Source organism: Parus major, chromosome 2, assembly GCF_001522545.3.
Source record: "Parus major isolate Abel chromosome 2, Parus_major1.1, whole genome shotgun sequence".
NCBI lineage: Eukaryota > Metazoa > Chordata > Aves > Passeriformes > Paridae > Parus > Parus major.
The window spans coordinates 98,375,250-98,390,579 of NC_031769.1; the positions used below are offsets into that span (position 1 = coordinate 98,375,250).

Consider the following 15,330-nt stretch of genomic DNA (forward strand, 5'->3'; position numbering starts at 1 on the left):
TGCTGCTAAAGGGCAACATGCAAAACAAGCAATGTTGATTTAGGCTTTCCTAGAATGCACAGATCACTAGAATGACATGTTACCTCTCTATCAGCCAAGGGCAGAGTCTTCTAAATTTATCGAGGCCCCTGCATTTCAGTGGCAAGGGACAGTACCTCTCCCTTAGAGATGAGTGATTTGGTCTGTGAGCACTTCCCATGGGAGGGAATCATTTGAAAATGTTTTAATCAAACATGGCCATACAATAAAGAAAATAAAAACCACAGCATACAGCTGTGAGTGCACGGGATTTCCCACCTCCAGTTTACATTGTAAACACCAAACTGCAACAAAACACCTTACTGATATTCAAGAGGATTTACTCAATGGAAAGCAGGAGAAAAATCAAAGATAATTTTAAATGTCTTCTTGCTCCTGAGTGACATTCCTGCTGCTCATTAGGTTATTACCAGTAAAAAGCAAAGGCACACAGCAGCAGCAGTCTGTATTTGCTGGCACAGTTCATGGCCATTTAAATAGTTCCTAGAGGCTGCTGACAGGCACTGGGTCACCCCGGCCCCCACCATGTCTCCTGCCCAACACCTGCCAGGCGTGAAGGGCCACCACCGCCTTCCAGACAGGCATCTCCGCCTGCCCACTTGTCCTATAAATTTACTGGGAAAGAAACCTGGCAAAGCTTCAGGAAGAGAAAAGCCTTTTCGGGGTTTTACTACCCCGAGCCTGTCACACTCACATATATCCGTTCCTTTACACGCAAGAAACAACACTTCTAATAAAAAATCTCCACGGGGGGAAAAACCCTAAAAACAAACACAACGTTTCAGGGTAAACGCCCAACACGGAAAAGACAACTAACTACGCGTGGATTAAAATCACCTTCTCAGAAGAGCTCGAAAAGAGAGGCACAATTGACAACCCTACCAGCGATCACAGCAGACCGTCACCCCGAACCTCCCCTGGCACACAGAGCCCGCAGCTCCGCCGCTGAGCGCTCCCGGGCGGGCCGGGCTGTGCGGTGCCCCGGGCCGCATCCCGCGGTCCCTGCCCCTGCGGAAGCGCCGGTACCTCTTTCCAACAACAGGTCTTTTAACCGCGCATCCTTCACCGCTGTCTTGTTAAGCCGCTCACTGGACATGCTCGCCTCCGCCGGGCGGGGGGCTCAAGCCGCTCCGCCAGCCCCCGCGGCGGGCACCGCATCCCCGGCAGCCCCGGGCTCCATCCAGCGAGGGGACGCGGTCAGGGAGGCTGCCAGGGAGCCTCCCGCCCGCGCCTCTCCCGGCGCTCGGAGCGCGGCTGCCGCCCCGCAGCCGGAGCGGGCGGGCACGGCCGGCACCGGCCGCTCCCGCCCCGCCGTGCCCCGGCCGCGCGTGTGCGCGCACGCACGGACACCAGGGTCCCGCCGGGCTCCGCGCCCGGGGCGGAACGAATTAAAAATAAAAAAATAAAAAAATTTAAAAACCCAAATCACAATAACGATAAAAAGAAAAAAAAAAAAAACAAAAAAACAGTCGTCGACCGGCGAGAACAAAAAGAACGGAAAGGCGCTGCCCCGCTGCTGGGCGAGCCCCGCGGGGAGGCGCGGAGCGCGGACAGGGAGGGAAGGAGGGGTGCAGGAAGGTCCGTACCTGACCCGCGCCGCCGCCGCTCTTTAAGCCCGGCCCGGCGCGGCGCGCTCGGGGCGCCCCGGCTCCGCCGCCTGCCCCGGCCCGCCCGCGCCTGCGCCGCGCCCGCGCCGCCCCCGCGCACGTGCCCGCGCCCCGCCCCGCCCCGCCCGCCGGGACGGGACCGCGCGGGGCCGGACGCGATCCCGGCCCTGGGCGCTTCAAAGGGCAGCGGCAACCAAATCTCGCCCCCAGCGTCACACAGACAGCGAGAGTGATCCAGGGATGCTCCCAGCTGCGCGGCCGCGGGATCCTTACCCAAAGTTTCACGGGCAGCCGTGTGTGTACGTATGCGGAAAATACGAGGGAGTCGCATCCTGGAGCTATACTGTAAAACCGTAACCATCAGAAGGAACAATGCCTGTAACCTCAAGTTTAAAAAAAAAACCGAAAAACCAAACAAATTAAAGAAGGAGGGAAAAGAAGAGCAACGGGCTCCAGCCGCATGTGTGTTTCTTTGGCAGAACTCCCAGCCCCAGCAGTGCTTGCCTTTCCCTAAAGCCCTGTGCCTGCCAGTGAATCCCTCTGCTGTCCCTGAACCCCTGTGCCTGCCCCTAAACTCCTCTGCCTACCCCAGAACCCCTGTGCAATCCCTCAATCCCTGTGCAGTCCCTCAACCCCTCTGGCCCCCCTGAACCCCTATGGCTGCCCCAGCCCTGCCACTGAGCCAGCCTTTCTGACGCCTTTCTGGCTGATAAACACTGCCAGATGGGTTCCTCATCCCAGTCCCCACCTGTATTCCCACTCAGAGCACCACAATGGAGGGCAGCAGCAGGGACTTAGGGCTGTCCCTGCTGCCAGCGTGCATAGGAGCAGCACAGTCCCACAGTGTTAGGAACATTAGTGCCATGTTAGGAAGCTCTGTTAGCAGAGTGTCCCTTGACTCCCAGGATGTTCCTCCTATATTGGCTTCACCATCATGGCCAAGACTCCTGTTCCTAGTTACTCCTCTGGATTATGGTGGCATCCCCAAAGCACTGAATAAGACCGGTGTGTTTATCTGAACAAGAAAAGTGAGTTCTCCCTCTGGTCCACACTTGGCCAGGGCCTTGGAGCTCCTGAAAGCAGAGGAGATGGGCTGCAGCACTGGTGAGGCTCCATGCCCCTCTCCCAGCAGGCTGTGGCTGGCTCAGCTCAGCTCAGCTCACACCAGCACTGCTCTCCCCCACACACAGCTCTGGAGCTGACCATGGAGGCAGACCCACTGCTGCCCATGCCTTTCATGTTTGTAAATCCCATGGACCAGCCTCAAATAAAAAGATGCCCTAACTCAAAGTCAAAGAGCAAAAGCCAGGAGGGGAAAGAGGCTGAGAGGAGTGGGCCCGCTTACAGTTACCTATCAAGCTAGCACTATGAAGAGCCAGGGGGTTAAAAATATTAGGGAGGCATATCCTGCTATATATATCCACAGCACAGAGCAGGGCCTCTCTCCTGGTTACAGGCTATCCCCACTGTCTGGATTTATTAAACTGTTGTTGACGTTTAGCTTGATACTGCAAGGTCTAAGGCCTCAATCCAAACACAACAGTCAAGCTGGGGGACAGTGATTGTGGACTGTAAATAAATATCCTTTGAGAGTTCCTAGAAGAGCAGAATGAGTTTAAATTATGTGTCAAGGGAATGCTTTTGTGCAAGTGGAGTATTAACCAAGTACAGCACTGTTACCAGAGGAGAGAAGTAATTCAGTACAGATAGCAGATGTGGAGCACCTTCGAATTACAAGCTGATTGTCCTTAAACTACTTTGAAAACAATTAATTCAACAGACCAGACTTCTAAACATGGCTGTTGTGTGGACATACCCACTCAATGTGTACAGAGCTGCTGCTGAGGCCAATTACCTTCCTGTTGCAAACTCTGTTTTCAAGGACTTTGTAAGACAACGTTTCTGAGTCAAAGACTGACCTACATACATCATTTAAACCTCATGTTTAAAAAGAGAAGTTGGTTTCAGATGAGTGCAGTTTAAAGACTACAAAGAAAGCAGAAAACAAACCAAATTAATATATTTGTATTAATGCTTCTCTTTTACTCATTCAATTAACTGTAGATGTTTAGAGCCTTCAGTTCCTGAAGAGCATTAACCCATGACATAAAATAATTGCTTTGGCAAGACTGGGGATTCGGCACATAGACTGATAACTAACACACTTTACTCCCTCTCTAGCCCAGCACCTACCAACTATTATTGTACAAGCGCAGGCACAATGACTGCAAAATGGTTACAGACTTCTGTATCCGTAAGTGGTGCACCTGATAAGTATCCTCAAGAACATCCTCAGTACAATATTTGGCTCATCACGTATTTATTAAGAATTTATCACAAACTTTTAAATGTGAATCAAGCCCTGTGCCAGAGAGCCCATATAAGCTTCTCTGTCAACAAGAATGGGGGATCAGCTTCCTGCTAAAATTCCAAGTTGCAGGTTCCACCATGACCTCTGAGCAGGATGGCTACTCTGGCATCAGGGTTGAAGCTCCTTAAGCAGGTTCTGGCACAGAGTCATAATGCTTCTCCACAGGCCATTGCAAGTCTAGCATATTAATGATAAAACCAAGGGCTAGTTAAACTTGGTAACAGGTGAAATTTTATGAAGGACGTGTTCACTGATCTGTCTCCTCAGATCACTACTGGGAAAATGAAAGACTCATTCTGGAACCCACAAGAACAAAACCTGATTTTTTTTTTTTACTGTTAGTAGAGATGTTAATCTCAAGTGTAAAGAAACAGTCATGCTTTGGTGACCAAAACTGGACAGATGCTGCTTTCTCAATATGAGTTTTGCATTTCTGCTACTTCTCCCTTTTTTCTCTGATTCTGTAAAGACGTTACTGACTGTGGGCAGGTTCTTGGCCAGCCCTTACTTTGAAGAGTAAGAGAAAAGTCTTGGAACTGGACAATAAGGGTATGCTTCCTCCTGCCTGCAGCCAAGCCACCTGGACAGTGGGGGTGTGTGCAGAGGTACTTCCCCCTCCCTGCACTGTCAAGCAACTTCAAGGCTTCAGGCAACTGCAGATGCACCCACTGAATGTCCCATGCCTCCGCCTCTCAAACTGCCACCACCCTGGGGGAAATTATCACCTTTCTGATTAAATCTGGAATTTAAGTTTGTCAGAAAAAGATACAGAGGAATGGCACCAACCAAGGGAAAGAAAAACTGCTTTTCTCACAGGCAGTGAACTCAAGTAACTGATTTGCCAGCAGTATGTATCCAGAGGTATTATGTTGTGTTTAATGTGATTATGTGCAAGGAACAAGCAGATGGGAGCACTGTGAAGAGATTAGCAACGCAACCCAAAAGAAGTAAAGTTGGTGGAGAGAAGAAGACAGTATTTAAGGCCTCTAAATTCACTCCCTGTTAAAGCTGTTCTTTACTCTGCAGTAATAGGAAGGATTAGGAAATTCAAGCAGTCCTTCATATGCATAGTTGTACAGCCTGAGTGATCCCTGTGCTGGCCACACATGCAGTGGTTGGTTTCCCTGTACTGGAAGGAGGGTTCAATCAGGGACACTGAATTATAACATGCTGATTTCAAAGTAATCACCGTTTCAGACCTGACTAGCACTGGCTCTGTTTACACTGGCGAGTGAGAAAATCTACTTATGAATTATCCCCGCTGCCGTTCTGTTAGTCCTCACATGTTGGCTCGACATAGGCAATTTACAGTCGTCTGTTCCAGCAGGGTTAAATGGTACAGTGAACATAATGCCCTGGCCCTGTTTACCCTGGAGATTACACTGCTGGTAACTTCAATGCTCCCCTGCCACTGCTGAAAAACAGGTACAGAATTTCCTGGTGCTGATGCTTGAAGAATGAGAAGCTCTGGGCAGGGAAAGGCAGCTGTAAATATGAGGAAAATAATCAACCCAGACTATTCAGACCAGGAAAACATCCCCAAGGGGAAAAAGTAACACTGTGTCTGAGAACCAGAATTTCCCACCATTAGGGTGAATATTGTGGTACAGTGGCTTCCATGTGTTTTAGTCATTGGCTACTTCAAATCCTCCAATTACTTCTGTCCAAAATTAGCAAACAAAATCAGCCACGCTTAAAACACTGCACCTCCTTCCATCCTTAAGTTTGATCACATTCTACAGCTTTTGTCACATTTCGAGCTCAAATCAACTAAGTGTAAAAATGAGCTATTTAAGTAAGAGAAAGGATCACAATATTGTTTGTTTGTTTGTTTGTTTTTTATTCTGTTATTATTCAGAGCTCTCATGGCAGTACTTGCAATTAGTACCTGGTACTGGATTCTGTGGAGTCTCTGGTTGCAGCATGACTACCCTGCCTAAGCTCCCTGTGGTTTCCAGGCAATTCCCAGCAAGTACAGGAAAGAATCATCCCTCATTATTATTATTTTTTTTTTTTTCTGTTCAAGCAGGAGCTAGAAGAAATGCACTAAGGACCACATTAAAAAGCTGAGAGATCACATCATGCATTATCCTGCCATAGGAATGGATGAAAGTTAAATGAGGGATAGAATTAGCATGGATGCTAGAATTAAGCATATGCAAAAATCCACCTCCAACACAAAAATGAAAGCCCTGTTGTAGAAGTACAGGTTGCTAAATAAGCTATTAGTGGTATTTTAGACACACAAAGAACGTTCATTCTTCCACTAAAGAACATACTTCAGTTACAGAGAGTCTCCTGCCAGGTGGATTATTCGCTCCATAAATCTCAATTGCCAGCAAACTCCCTGGCAGCCAGGAAAAGAAAACAACGGGCACTCGACTGCAGGTTAACAGACTATCAAATATTTTAGTACTTTCTGACTATGGTGTATGCAAAGACTTCAAAAAGCTGGACTGTGCAGAAAGATCACAAGGAAACCCAGCAACCTTGGTCTCAAAAAAGAAAAAAAAAATCTAAGGGCAAGACAGAACAGAGGTAAGAAGGTAAAGCAGAACCAGGATTACAATACAGTACTAAAAATACAAGTAGAATGTGAAGAGCTGTATTTTATTTCTGACGTTAATATAATCAGCTAGTTTAGGAGATACAAAGCTATGCCTCACTGATGGTGCTGTCTTGTACCTGAAAGTAAATGATGAAGAGAGAACCTGGAAAAAGTATCCAAGGAGATATGGGGAACAAAGGGAATCAACAGAATGCAAAATCTGAGGTCAGTGATGACATAAAAATAATGCTTTTAAAGAACTACAATGCTAGAACTACAATATAAGCTAGTGTTAACATTTAAAAGTGACCAAAGGAAAGACCTCAGTACTGGTAAATGGATCTACATGCAAAACAAAGGAATTTGTTGTCGTTCATCCTGCAGTTTTCTTATCATTTGTCTTGCAGCATTTACATACATGCTGTCTGGATGTGTAATCATAAGGGAAATTAACCCTAGATAACCCCATGCTGCAGCACGTTTACAGAAATTGCTCTAGAGAAAACAACTCTAGGAATAAAATGAGGGATGTTCAAACCATCGGAAATCAAGTGAGTCACAGACACGATAGGTCTGAAGGATGGGAAAATCTCTTTATGAGAACATGCCATTAAACATTACAATCAAGCATAAAATTGCACTGCCACAGTATTTTGTTTTATTTGCATTGTTAAATTTCTTCTCCTAACAATAATGGATAGTTTATAGCACTAATGATTTATACTAAAGAAGCTGTGTAAATGCATCCCAAATGGGTGCCTTCTTTCTTAAGAACCACAGACTCAGTTTCCTTCAGCTTGATCGCAGATCGGTGACTCACACAAATTTCACATCTGCCTCAGGATACAATGGCGCAGCTTCTAACGAGGTTTCACGATGGATTAAGCTCCTATGGTGCAAGAGAGGTGCAAAAACTTCTGCCAGTTTTAAAAAAGCACACTGCTTTTCCACAAATTGCCGTGGTGCAAGAACTACAGAGGCTCTGTGATTAACAGCTGTTATCACATTACTAAGTTCATTACTTCTGGCTTCTGCAGGCCCAGTTTAAATAAAACACATGACTGGCATACAATTCATGTATGTCCACGCACAGAAACACAAATTTTCCCCAATAAATCAATTTAATTGATCACATTATATGAGTATTTAAATGTGTCTGCGAAACACATTCACCTCATTTGCAGTGCACCCCCAAAGGCAGTGAGGATTGAGATTTTTGGTGGGCAAAATTATTTGGATTTGCCGTAGTTTATAACCCTCCTTATGACATAACAGAGTAATCTATTCCAATCCACAGCATTCCAAAACAGTAAAGTCAGGCTCACTCATATCAGAAATAAGAAGAGTGACATAAAACATCCCTTTGGGATCCACCTAGGTCTTATCTTTCCAGAGTTTCCTTGATCTTTATATCAAAATTAATGTATTCATTCATGCTTGATTCCAGCAGCTGAAGTGTTAAGAAAATCATTTAATTTAAGGCAAAATCTTGAGAAAGGACAACACTGGAAATAAGAATCAGAATCTAGTCAAGATTTCTTAGGCCAGCAAGAACAAGAATAACTGCAGATAAAAAGGACTCAGGTCATGGGGAAGTATCAGGAAGTTTGTAATGCACTTCTTTTCTGACTAATAGCCTAAGTGATTGTGTGGACAATAACCCTCAAGCAGGAGATGTGAGGAGGAAATAGGAGAAAAAAATCCACAGAGAATGTCAGTTGTCAGATGCTTCCTGCAGTTTTTCCACAACCACTTATCGGGAGCCAGTTTTAACGCATCATCACAGGCATCCCTCAGCAAGCAGCAGCGTTTCTGTCACTTCCTTCAGACTGGAAAAGGAGTAAGACTTCCCAAAAATACATCTTCTAGAAAAGAGGAAATTAAGCGAGCAAGCTCAGCACTCAATGGGAACGGGATACCTCCCTGTTACTTGTGAAAAGCAGACCTCTGAGTAAACCACCAGCGAAACGACAACCACACTGCAGAAGCTACCAGGCTATTTTTACCACAGCAGAATATGTTATCTTTTCATTTTGTAGAAAGGCAATAAAAATTCATAAGATTCATGCTCTGCATTTAAAGAGAAAAGCTTGGTAATACAGCATTCAGACCACATGGTTTTCAACATTACCATGAATGGTCTAAGTTCTTCAGTCTTCTGACATGTTCACAGGGATGGTGTTTACATTGACTTCTTCATAGTACATCATATCACATTTCAATGATTCAGTTCGCTCTGACAAAAGGAAACATCTGCCATAATTTTTTTTCTTTCGTGAACTTTATCACAATTAAAAATCTGACGTTTCACCAGCCTGTGTGCCAACTGAGAAGAACGCCAAGTTCGGCACTTCCCGATACATACAAATGAGTGCGGCATGAACAGCTAGTACCAACAGCACCAAGCCATCACTGACTTGTCAGTTCTCACCACAAAAGAGAAGAAAGATCACAGTTTGTGGGCAATAATTTTATAATCTTGATCTGGTTTCCATATGACAGAGTGCAAGAGAGAGAAAGCAAAAAAAATGATAAAAAAAAAAAAGATTAAAAAGAACGTTTTGCAGCTCTGTGTGATGACAACATAAGATTTCTATGTCTTGCCCTATTGCAGCCAGAAAAATATTAAAGCAGCATGTCAAAACTGGCATAGCTTCTAAAAAAGTGATTTCCAAACATTGCTTGATGGACAGCACCCTAGCAACTCGATACAAAGCTTAAATCTGCATCTATTTTACATAAAATGAGACCAGTCCCACCCAGCGCATGACAGTATTCTCGTTTTCAGCAGAATTAATGGTATCTACAAACTCAAGCCACTTCTGAGACACTACACTTTACAGGAAGGCAGCTTGACCATTTACCATGAGGACCACCAACCTCTTGTACCCTGTGTAAGGGCAGGCTAACTTTTGTATTTTTAGGCAGTTTAAATGACACTGTCGTTTCAGGATGGAAGCCAAGAGTCAGGAACAAAACCAGCAGCCCTGCAGTGCTAGCTCATATGTGGAGTAGCAGAGTCACACTCTAAAGTGATGTTACTGAGCCCAGACAGTCAGGAAGGATGTTTCTGAACAGAATCCAGAACAGAGCTGGGGTCTCATTGATGGTTGAGAGGTGTTTTCTAACACTGCTTCTCCATCCATTTTTCCCCTGTAGCCCTAACATAATATTGGATCAGGTAGGATACAATTAAACTTGAAGTGTCTCATAGGAGGACTTCAGGTACCAAGAAAGGAAAAATTACCCTGCATACAGAATATACAAGACTGCATACAAGGTATGGCATAGGTGCTTAGGGAGATGCATCTTCTACTAGCTACGAGATCAGACTGAGACAGAGTTTCTCTCCTTAACTCTGTCACAGACCTATTAGTGACCTAAGGCAAGTCCCTTCAACTCTTCCTGCCTGTCATCTCCATTCTTCTCTCTCTTGGTACCACAGCAGGACCCACTCAGCACTTCCACGGAGCACTCACCTCGCTCACTTCAAAAGCTAAGCTGCTTTTGAAGATGGCATGTAAGCACCTAAATCACAAAGATGCAGTTTCAAAATATGCCCAGTGGTAAGTGGACCAATACCTTTTCCCAATTAGCAAAAGGCTGGTCCCAAGGGGCTGCAGTGGTATTTTCCTGTGTGTGACAGCAAAAAACCAACATTTGCTTGAAATCTTACCAGACGCACTGGGAAATGATAGCTAATGCATCTTACAGTTGGTTGGCTGATATTTTTGGATGGGAGGCTGCATTTCAAACTACTTCATCCTGTATTCCCACTCTGTACAACTGCACATCTGACATTGTACTGACTCACCGGTAGCATTTTTGTGCAGCCCACTAAAAAGATAACACTACACCCCATTTGGGTGGGGCAAGGGTTTTTGGCTGAATTGACTTGTTGGAGAGGAAGTTTTGAGAGTAAGATATTTGTTTTCAGCGTCACAGAGAAACTGTGATCTCCTGTGCGTGCATGAAGAGCAGGAAAATCACATCCACTCCCTCTCACTTCTCTATGTTACCCCATTGGGGCAGCAAAACTACTGATGCTTCACATTTGGTGCAGCCCTAATTTTTAGTATAAGACATGGGTTTTCATTAGGATTAAGGTAAAGGGTTAAAACTAAGTAAATCCAAGTTCTTATGCAGCCTTCAGGGAGAGGGCTAAGCTTTGTGCCCAGCCTAGGAGGGGACGCTGCCCACACAGCACGCCTTCAAGACTACCTCCAGGCAAACCCAGGGCAGACAAAGCCTTCTGGAGAAGCAAAGGGCAGAGAGATCTCTCCATCATCCCTTCCAGTCTGGGATCAGGGGTCTCTGCCACACTTCTGATCCGCTGAGTTTTAAGTCAAAGCTGCAGAGAATCGGCCTGAGCCAGGCAAGCGTTTTACAGTGCTGCTCTGTGATCCCCTGCCACCGGCGCCGCTTCATGCATTCGTGCAATGATTCCAGAAACAGCCTTGACTGCTCACCCATTAACTGTGAGGTGCGAGTCAGGTTTGCACTGCTGGGAGACAGGCTATTTTTACCACACTTAGGATGTGCTGTCACAACGTTAAATCCCAGTTGCAGATTTACCAAAAGAGCTAAGGGGATTTGTCCGGGATTTCAGGGTGCCGGCATCCTGATCTGCATAGCAGCTCAGACCAGGCTTTTTGCCATTCATAAGTCCCAGACAAATGACTCGTGAGAGTGTGCAGCTTGCCAGCACAGCGCATATCCAGCGAGCACACGGGGTCTGGGATGCGTCTGACACCGGAGGCATGTGCTGGCCACATGCACAGGGCACCCCAGCCTCCCCCACGTGCTGTGTGCCAGCCTTCACCCAGCACCTGTGTGCACCCTCTCTTCTGTGCACAATGCCTGGGCACACCACTCCACGAGGATCACACATGTGGGAAAGGCCTGGCCACACAGCCCCTGCCCTCAGGCAGGGCAGTATTTACTCTCTGTACATCCCACACCATTCCTGCTTTCTGTAGTCCTAACCAGGTGCAGCACAAACTTGCAGTTGCTTCCCTTATAAAGTTCACACCCTGCAGCAAGAGCTTCCCAGCCACCTCTGCCCTCAGGAATCCAATTCCCTGGCTGTGGTAGGTACTCAAAAGGGTCTTCTTGGAGAGATCATTGATGGCTCATGGATAAAGTCTGAGAAATACTGCTATATGATACTCAGGATGGTGAGGCTGAGGTGCTGCCAATACTTTACATGCCGTATTTCCTGCCTTGAAAACTGCATGTCATCATATTAGCACAGTTTTGCTAAGTGAATTAGAAAAGGCACACCCTTTCCAGAGTATATCCTGGATTTTTTAGACACACCGAATACCTTGCTGTTAATGCATCTGGTTTCTGGTTTACACACCTAAAGCAGGAAGAAGGGAATTGCTCAAGCCAAAGTTGCACATATATGAAATGTGAATCTGCCATACAACCCAAACTGGCTCTCAGCTTCAATCTATCCTTTTTTGGGCAGAAACAGCTTAGACATTTTGAATTTAAAGAGACTCTGGTAATTTTTCCTTTATTTCCTCTCACATTTCTTGCTCTGAAAGCTCAGACTAAGACTTTTTGTTCATTGTTGGTGCCTTACCCAAAGCCAACTTAAACCTGAACACCTCTAAATATTTTCAGGAAGGTGCTTTTCTGTTCTGCGTTGGGAGTTGTTTTTTTGTTGTTGTTGTTCTGCTTTTGAGGTTTGGGGGGAGTAAGGGGGTGCAAGGGTTTAACTCTAGAAGTTAAGAGTTGTGGTTCCCAGTGTTAAATCACAAAATTTTGAGGGTCTGTTCTTCTGCTAAAAAAAAAAAAATTTGCTCTTTTTTTTTTTTTTTTAGCACAGTGTGAATTTTTGTCACATAAAGAACTGAGTCCCAGATTCCAAAATGTTCATATTTTATCTTTTCTGCTATATTCTGCTGTCTCTTCAGTTAATACTTTAACATCCTGCCTGAAACTGAAGCAGTTTTAGGTTCTCCATTGCCTACACATTTTGTCATTTCTAACACGACAGTTCTGTAACCCGTTTGTTTTCTCAGTGCGTCTTTGAGCATCGCTTGTACTTCACAGTGCAGATGTCTAATGCAGATCAAGGCGGGCGCTGCAGCATATTCTGTTCCAAAAGACATCCCCACCTCCTCATTTGTTTTGCAACATGGCTATCAAAGCACTAAATAACATAATAGCTAGCATATATCCATTGTCTTACATATTCTGCATGGTTTATGCATGTTACTTAAATTTCTTCACTCCAGTGGAATAGATAACAGAGGTGATCTCTTTATATAAATTGTGGATGCAAAACAAGTTAATAGCTAAACTAAATAATCAGATCAAAGTCCTTTCTCAAATTTCTGAGGCCAAAATAAATCCCATTTATAAGGAAAAAACACCAAAAAAATTGTAGACCACCTCTTGCAAACAAAAAAATGTAGGCTAAAGTTCAATCACAGCTTTTTCTCTGTGATCCTCTAGCCCAAATCTGAAACCTGAGTTCTCTCCCTTAAAGCTCACACCCAGAGGCATGGCTCACTGGTCAATATCTTCAGAGTTTCCCATCTTGAACAATTTATTTTCAGGAACAAAGCCTGGAAGAGATCCAAACCCCCCCGTGTGGATTGGCAGCAGCTCAGGATGCTGTCTAGGTGTGTCTGGCTTGCCCAACTAACAACTCTTTCCAGTTCCTCCATGCAGAACACACTTGTGTTTCACCATACTGCAGAATGCCACCCATAAACTTCCTATTCCCTCTTTTCCAAAAAGGACACCGGTTTCTCCCACTAGTCCCCAGCTTTTTTGGCTGTCAGACACTTTGGGGTTTAGCTGGTGGCTTAGAATTCACCAGTGAATGTACAGTTTAGAATTTACAGCTGGGAAAACAATTTCCCAAAATATCTGTATGAATGCAATGCAGAAATATGCCACATTATAACAGTGAGTATTCTTTCTCAAAATGGAAGTGTTAAATTTCAAGCACAGCCCTATGCTTCAGATGAGCCAAGAAACTTCTGAAATGAGTAGCAGGCCTTGCTCAGCACCCTGTGTGCAAAGCAGCCTCTTCCTTCCTGCTCCTCTTGGCCCTCCAGGTAGCCCTGGCACAGCAAAGCAAAGTTTCTCAGTTGTGCTGTTAAGCCAAACTCCCCTCGACATTGTTATCAGCACAGCGTTTCCCAGCTGCTACTATCAAACTGTTACCCCTGAAATGGGTCCATCTGAAGATTATTAGTATCATAGAATCATTTAGGTTCGAAAATACCTTTAAGATTATTGACTCCAAACACAAACTGATTTTTAATGTGCAGAAGCACATAGGGAAACAAACACTAATATTAATGTGTTCAAACAGCAAGAAGTCCTCCCCCTCCCCTTCCCCCACGCACAAAGCTGCAAAAATTAAATCCATAAGGGCATTTATAAGGAATATCTTATTTCAGGGAGAAAACAAAAGTGACTGACACAGTTATTTGTCAGCGCCGGTAAATAAATTTTCACAGCTTACAATGTTTACCCTGGAGTACAGCTGAAAGATCCATTCGTGCTGCATTAGAAAGCCGCCTCAATGACAAACTTCAGCTCCCCGCTCTAGCAAAGCTGATGTATTGACTAGACAGGTAGATATTAGGTGCTCCGACTGTCTGGATGCTATGGAAATCATGCCGCATGCATCTGACCGTTGTCAGCGGCGGAAGACAAGCGCCGGCCTCATTCTTATTCCAGCCAGGAAAAAGGCCTCGTCTGCATTAGCCTTTTTACTGAAAGGCTGCCATATTTGTCAGTTCAGACGCATGTAAGATAAGCTCTTTCCCCGTTATCTAATATTTCACCAGGCAGTGGAAACGAAGGATAAGCAGAACCTAATAGTCTATGTGGGCAGGAGATCTTGAATGCTGTCAAGCTCAGCACAAGGCCTGGATGCCCTAGACAAGGGGAAGTTTACAGCAGAAGTTAATCACTTCATTTTGAAGAAAAACTCACAGGGATTTGGAGAAATGTCTAAGACTTATCCTGGCTACGCAGCAAGCGAGGAGACAAGCATAAAACCCTTAGTGCAGCATTGTACTCAGTGCCTCTCCCTTCTTATAACGTAGGTACTGCTTGGCTAAAATTCCAGCCTAGTCAAAGGGGATTAAAGAAGACAGCTGGAAAACCACTGCTTTTCCTTAAGCATCTGGACAAAACAGAACAGGCAGGGAGAAGCAAAATGAAAAACGAAACTCTGCATTCTTGACATAGCCTGGGCTGATCAGTCCCTTGTACGGCAGCTAGCAGAGATGCCAAAAGTACTACTGCAGTCTGATTTACCTGTACTTCTACACTCCAAAACTACCCAAATTGCATGCAGAGTTTGTAACAAACTGGCAAAGAGATCAGAAAGGCTCTTGCTCAGTCGCAGGACTCCCTGGCAAGCACATATCTTAACAGGCTTTTCTGCTGCATAATGTGAATACAACGGTGCTAAGTGAATTCCGAATAAAATTAAGATAGCCTGTTTCAGAGCTCAGAGAGTAATTCTGGTTTAACAGTATGTCTTCTTAAGAGATACACCATTTCAAACATTAGTGACTATACACTCACACTGCTCCCTTTTAATGCACTGACATGAGAATCCAACCACATTTGGTGCAGCCCCACGTATAAGCTCTACACTTTGTTCTGGCTCACCCTGAATGGCCAAGCTATGCCCAAACTATTTTGAAGTGTTTTTTTCCATCTGGCAAAAGTGGAGATTTTTGGTATAACTGTTCAGAGGTGCCCTGCCAAAATGTAAGCGA

The 15,330-nt window shown here is 45.1% G+C and overlaps 1 protein-coding gene across 6 annotated transcripts in view; it reads right to left on the reverse strand.

Moving 5' to 3' along the window:
- The window catches only part of LDLRAD4 (low density lipoprotein receptor class A domain containing 4), a 282,113-nt gene that overhangs the window by 24,020 nt on the left and 242,763 nt on the right, over positions 1-15,330 (reverse strand). Inside the window, exon 1 of one of the 6 annotated variants that reach the window (XM_015617174.1) lies at positions 1,626-1,701. The exons of 3 other annotated variants lie outside the window; for them this stretch is intronic. Coding sequence is in view for 2 of the 3 variants with exons in the window: in XM_015617173.2 (XP_015472659.1) it covers positions 1,066-1,135 (70 nt within the window). In the remaining variant the exon portion in view is untranslated. Of the gene's footprint in view, positions 1-1,065; positions 1,278-1,625; positions 1,702-15,330 lie in introns of those variants that run through there. 2 more of the 6 variants (XM_015617173.2, XM_015617171.2) reach the window with 2 other exon arrangements.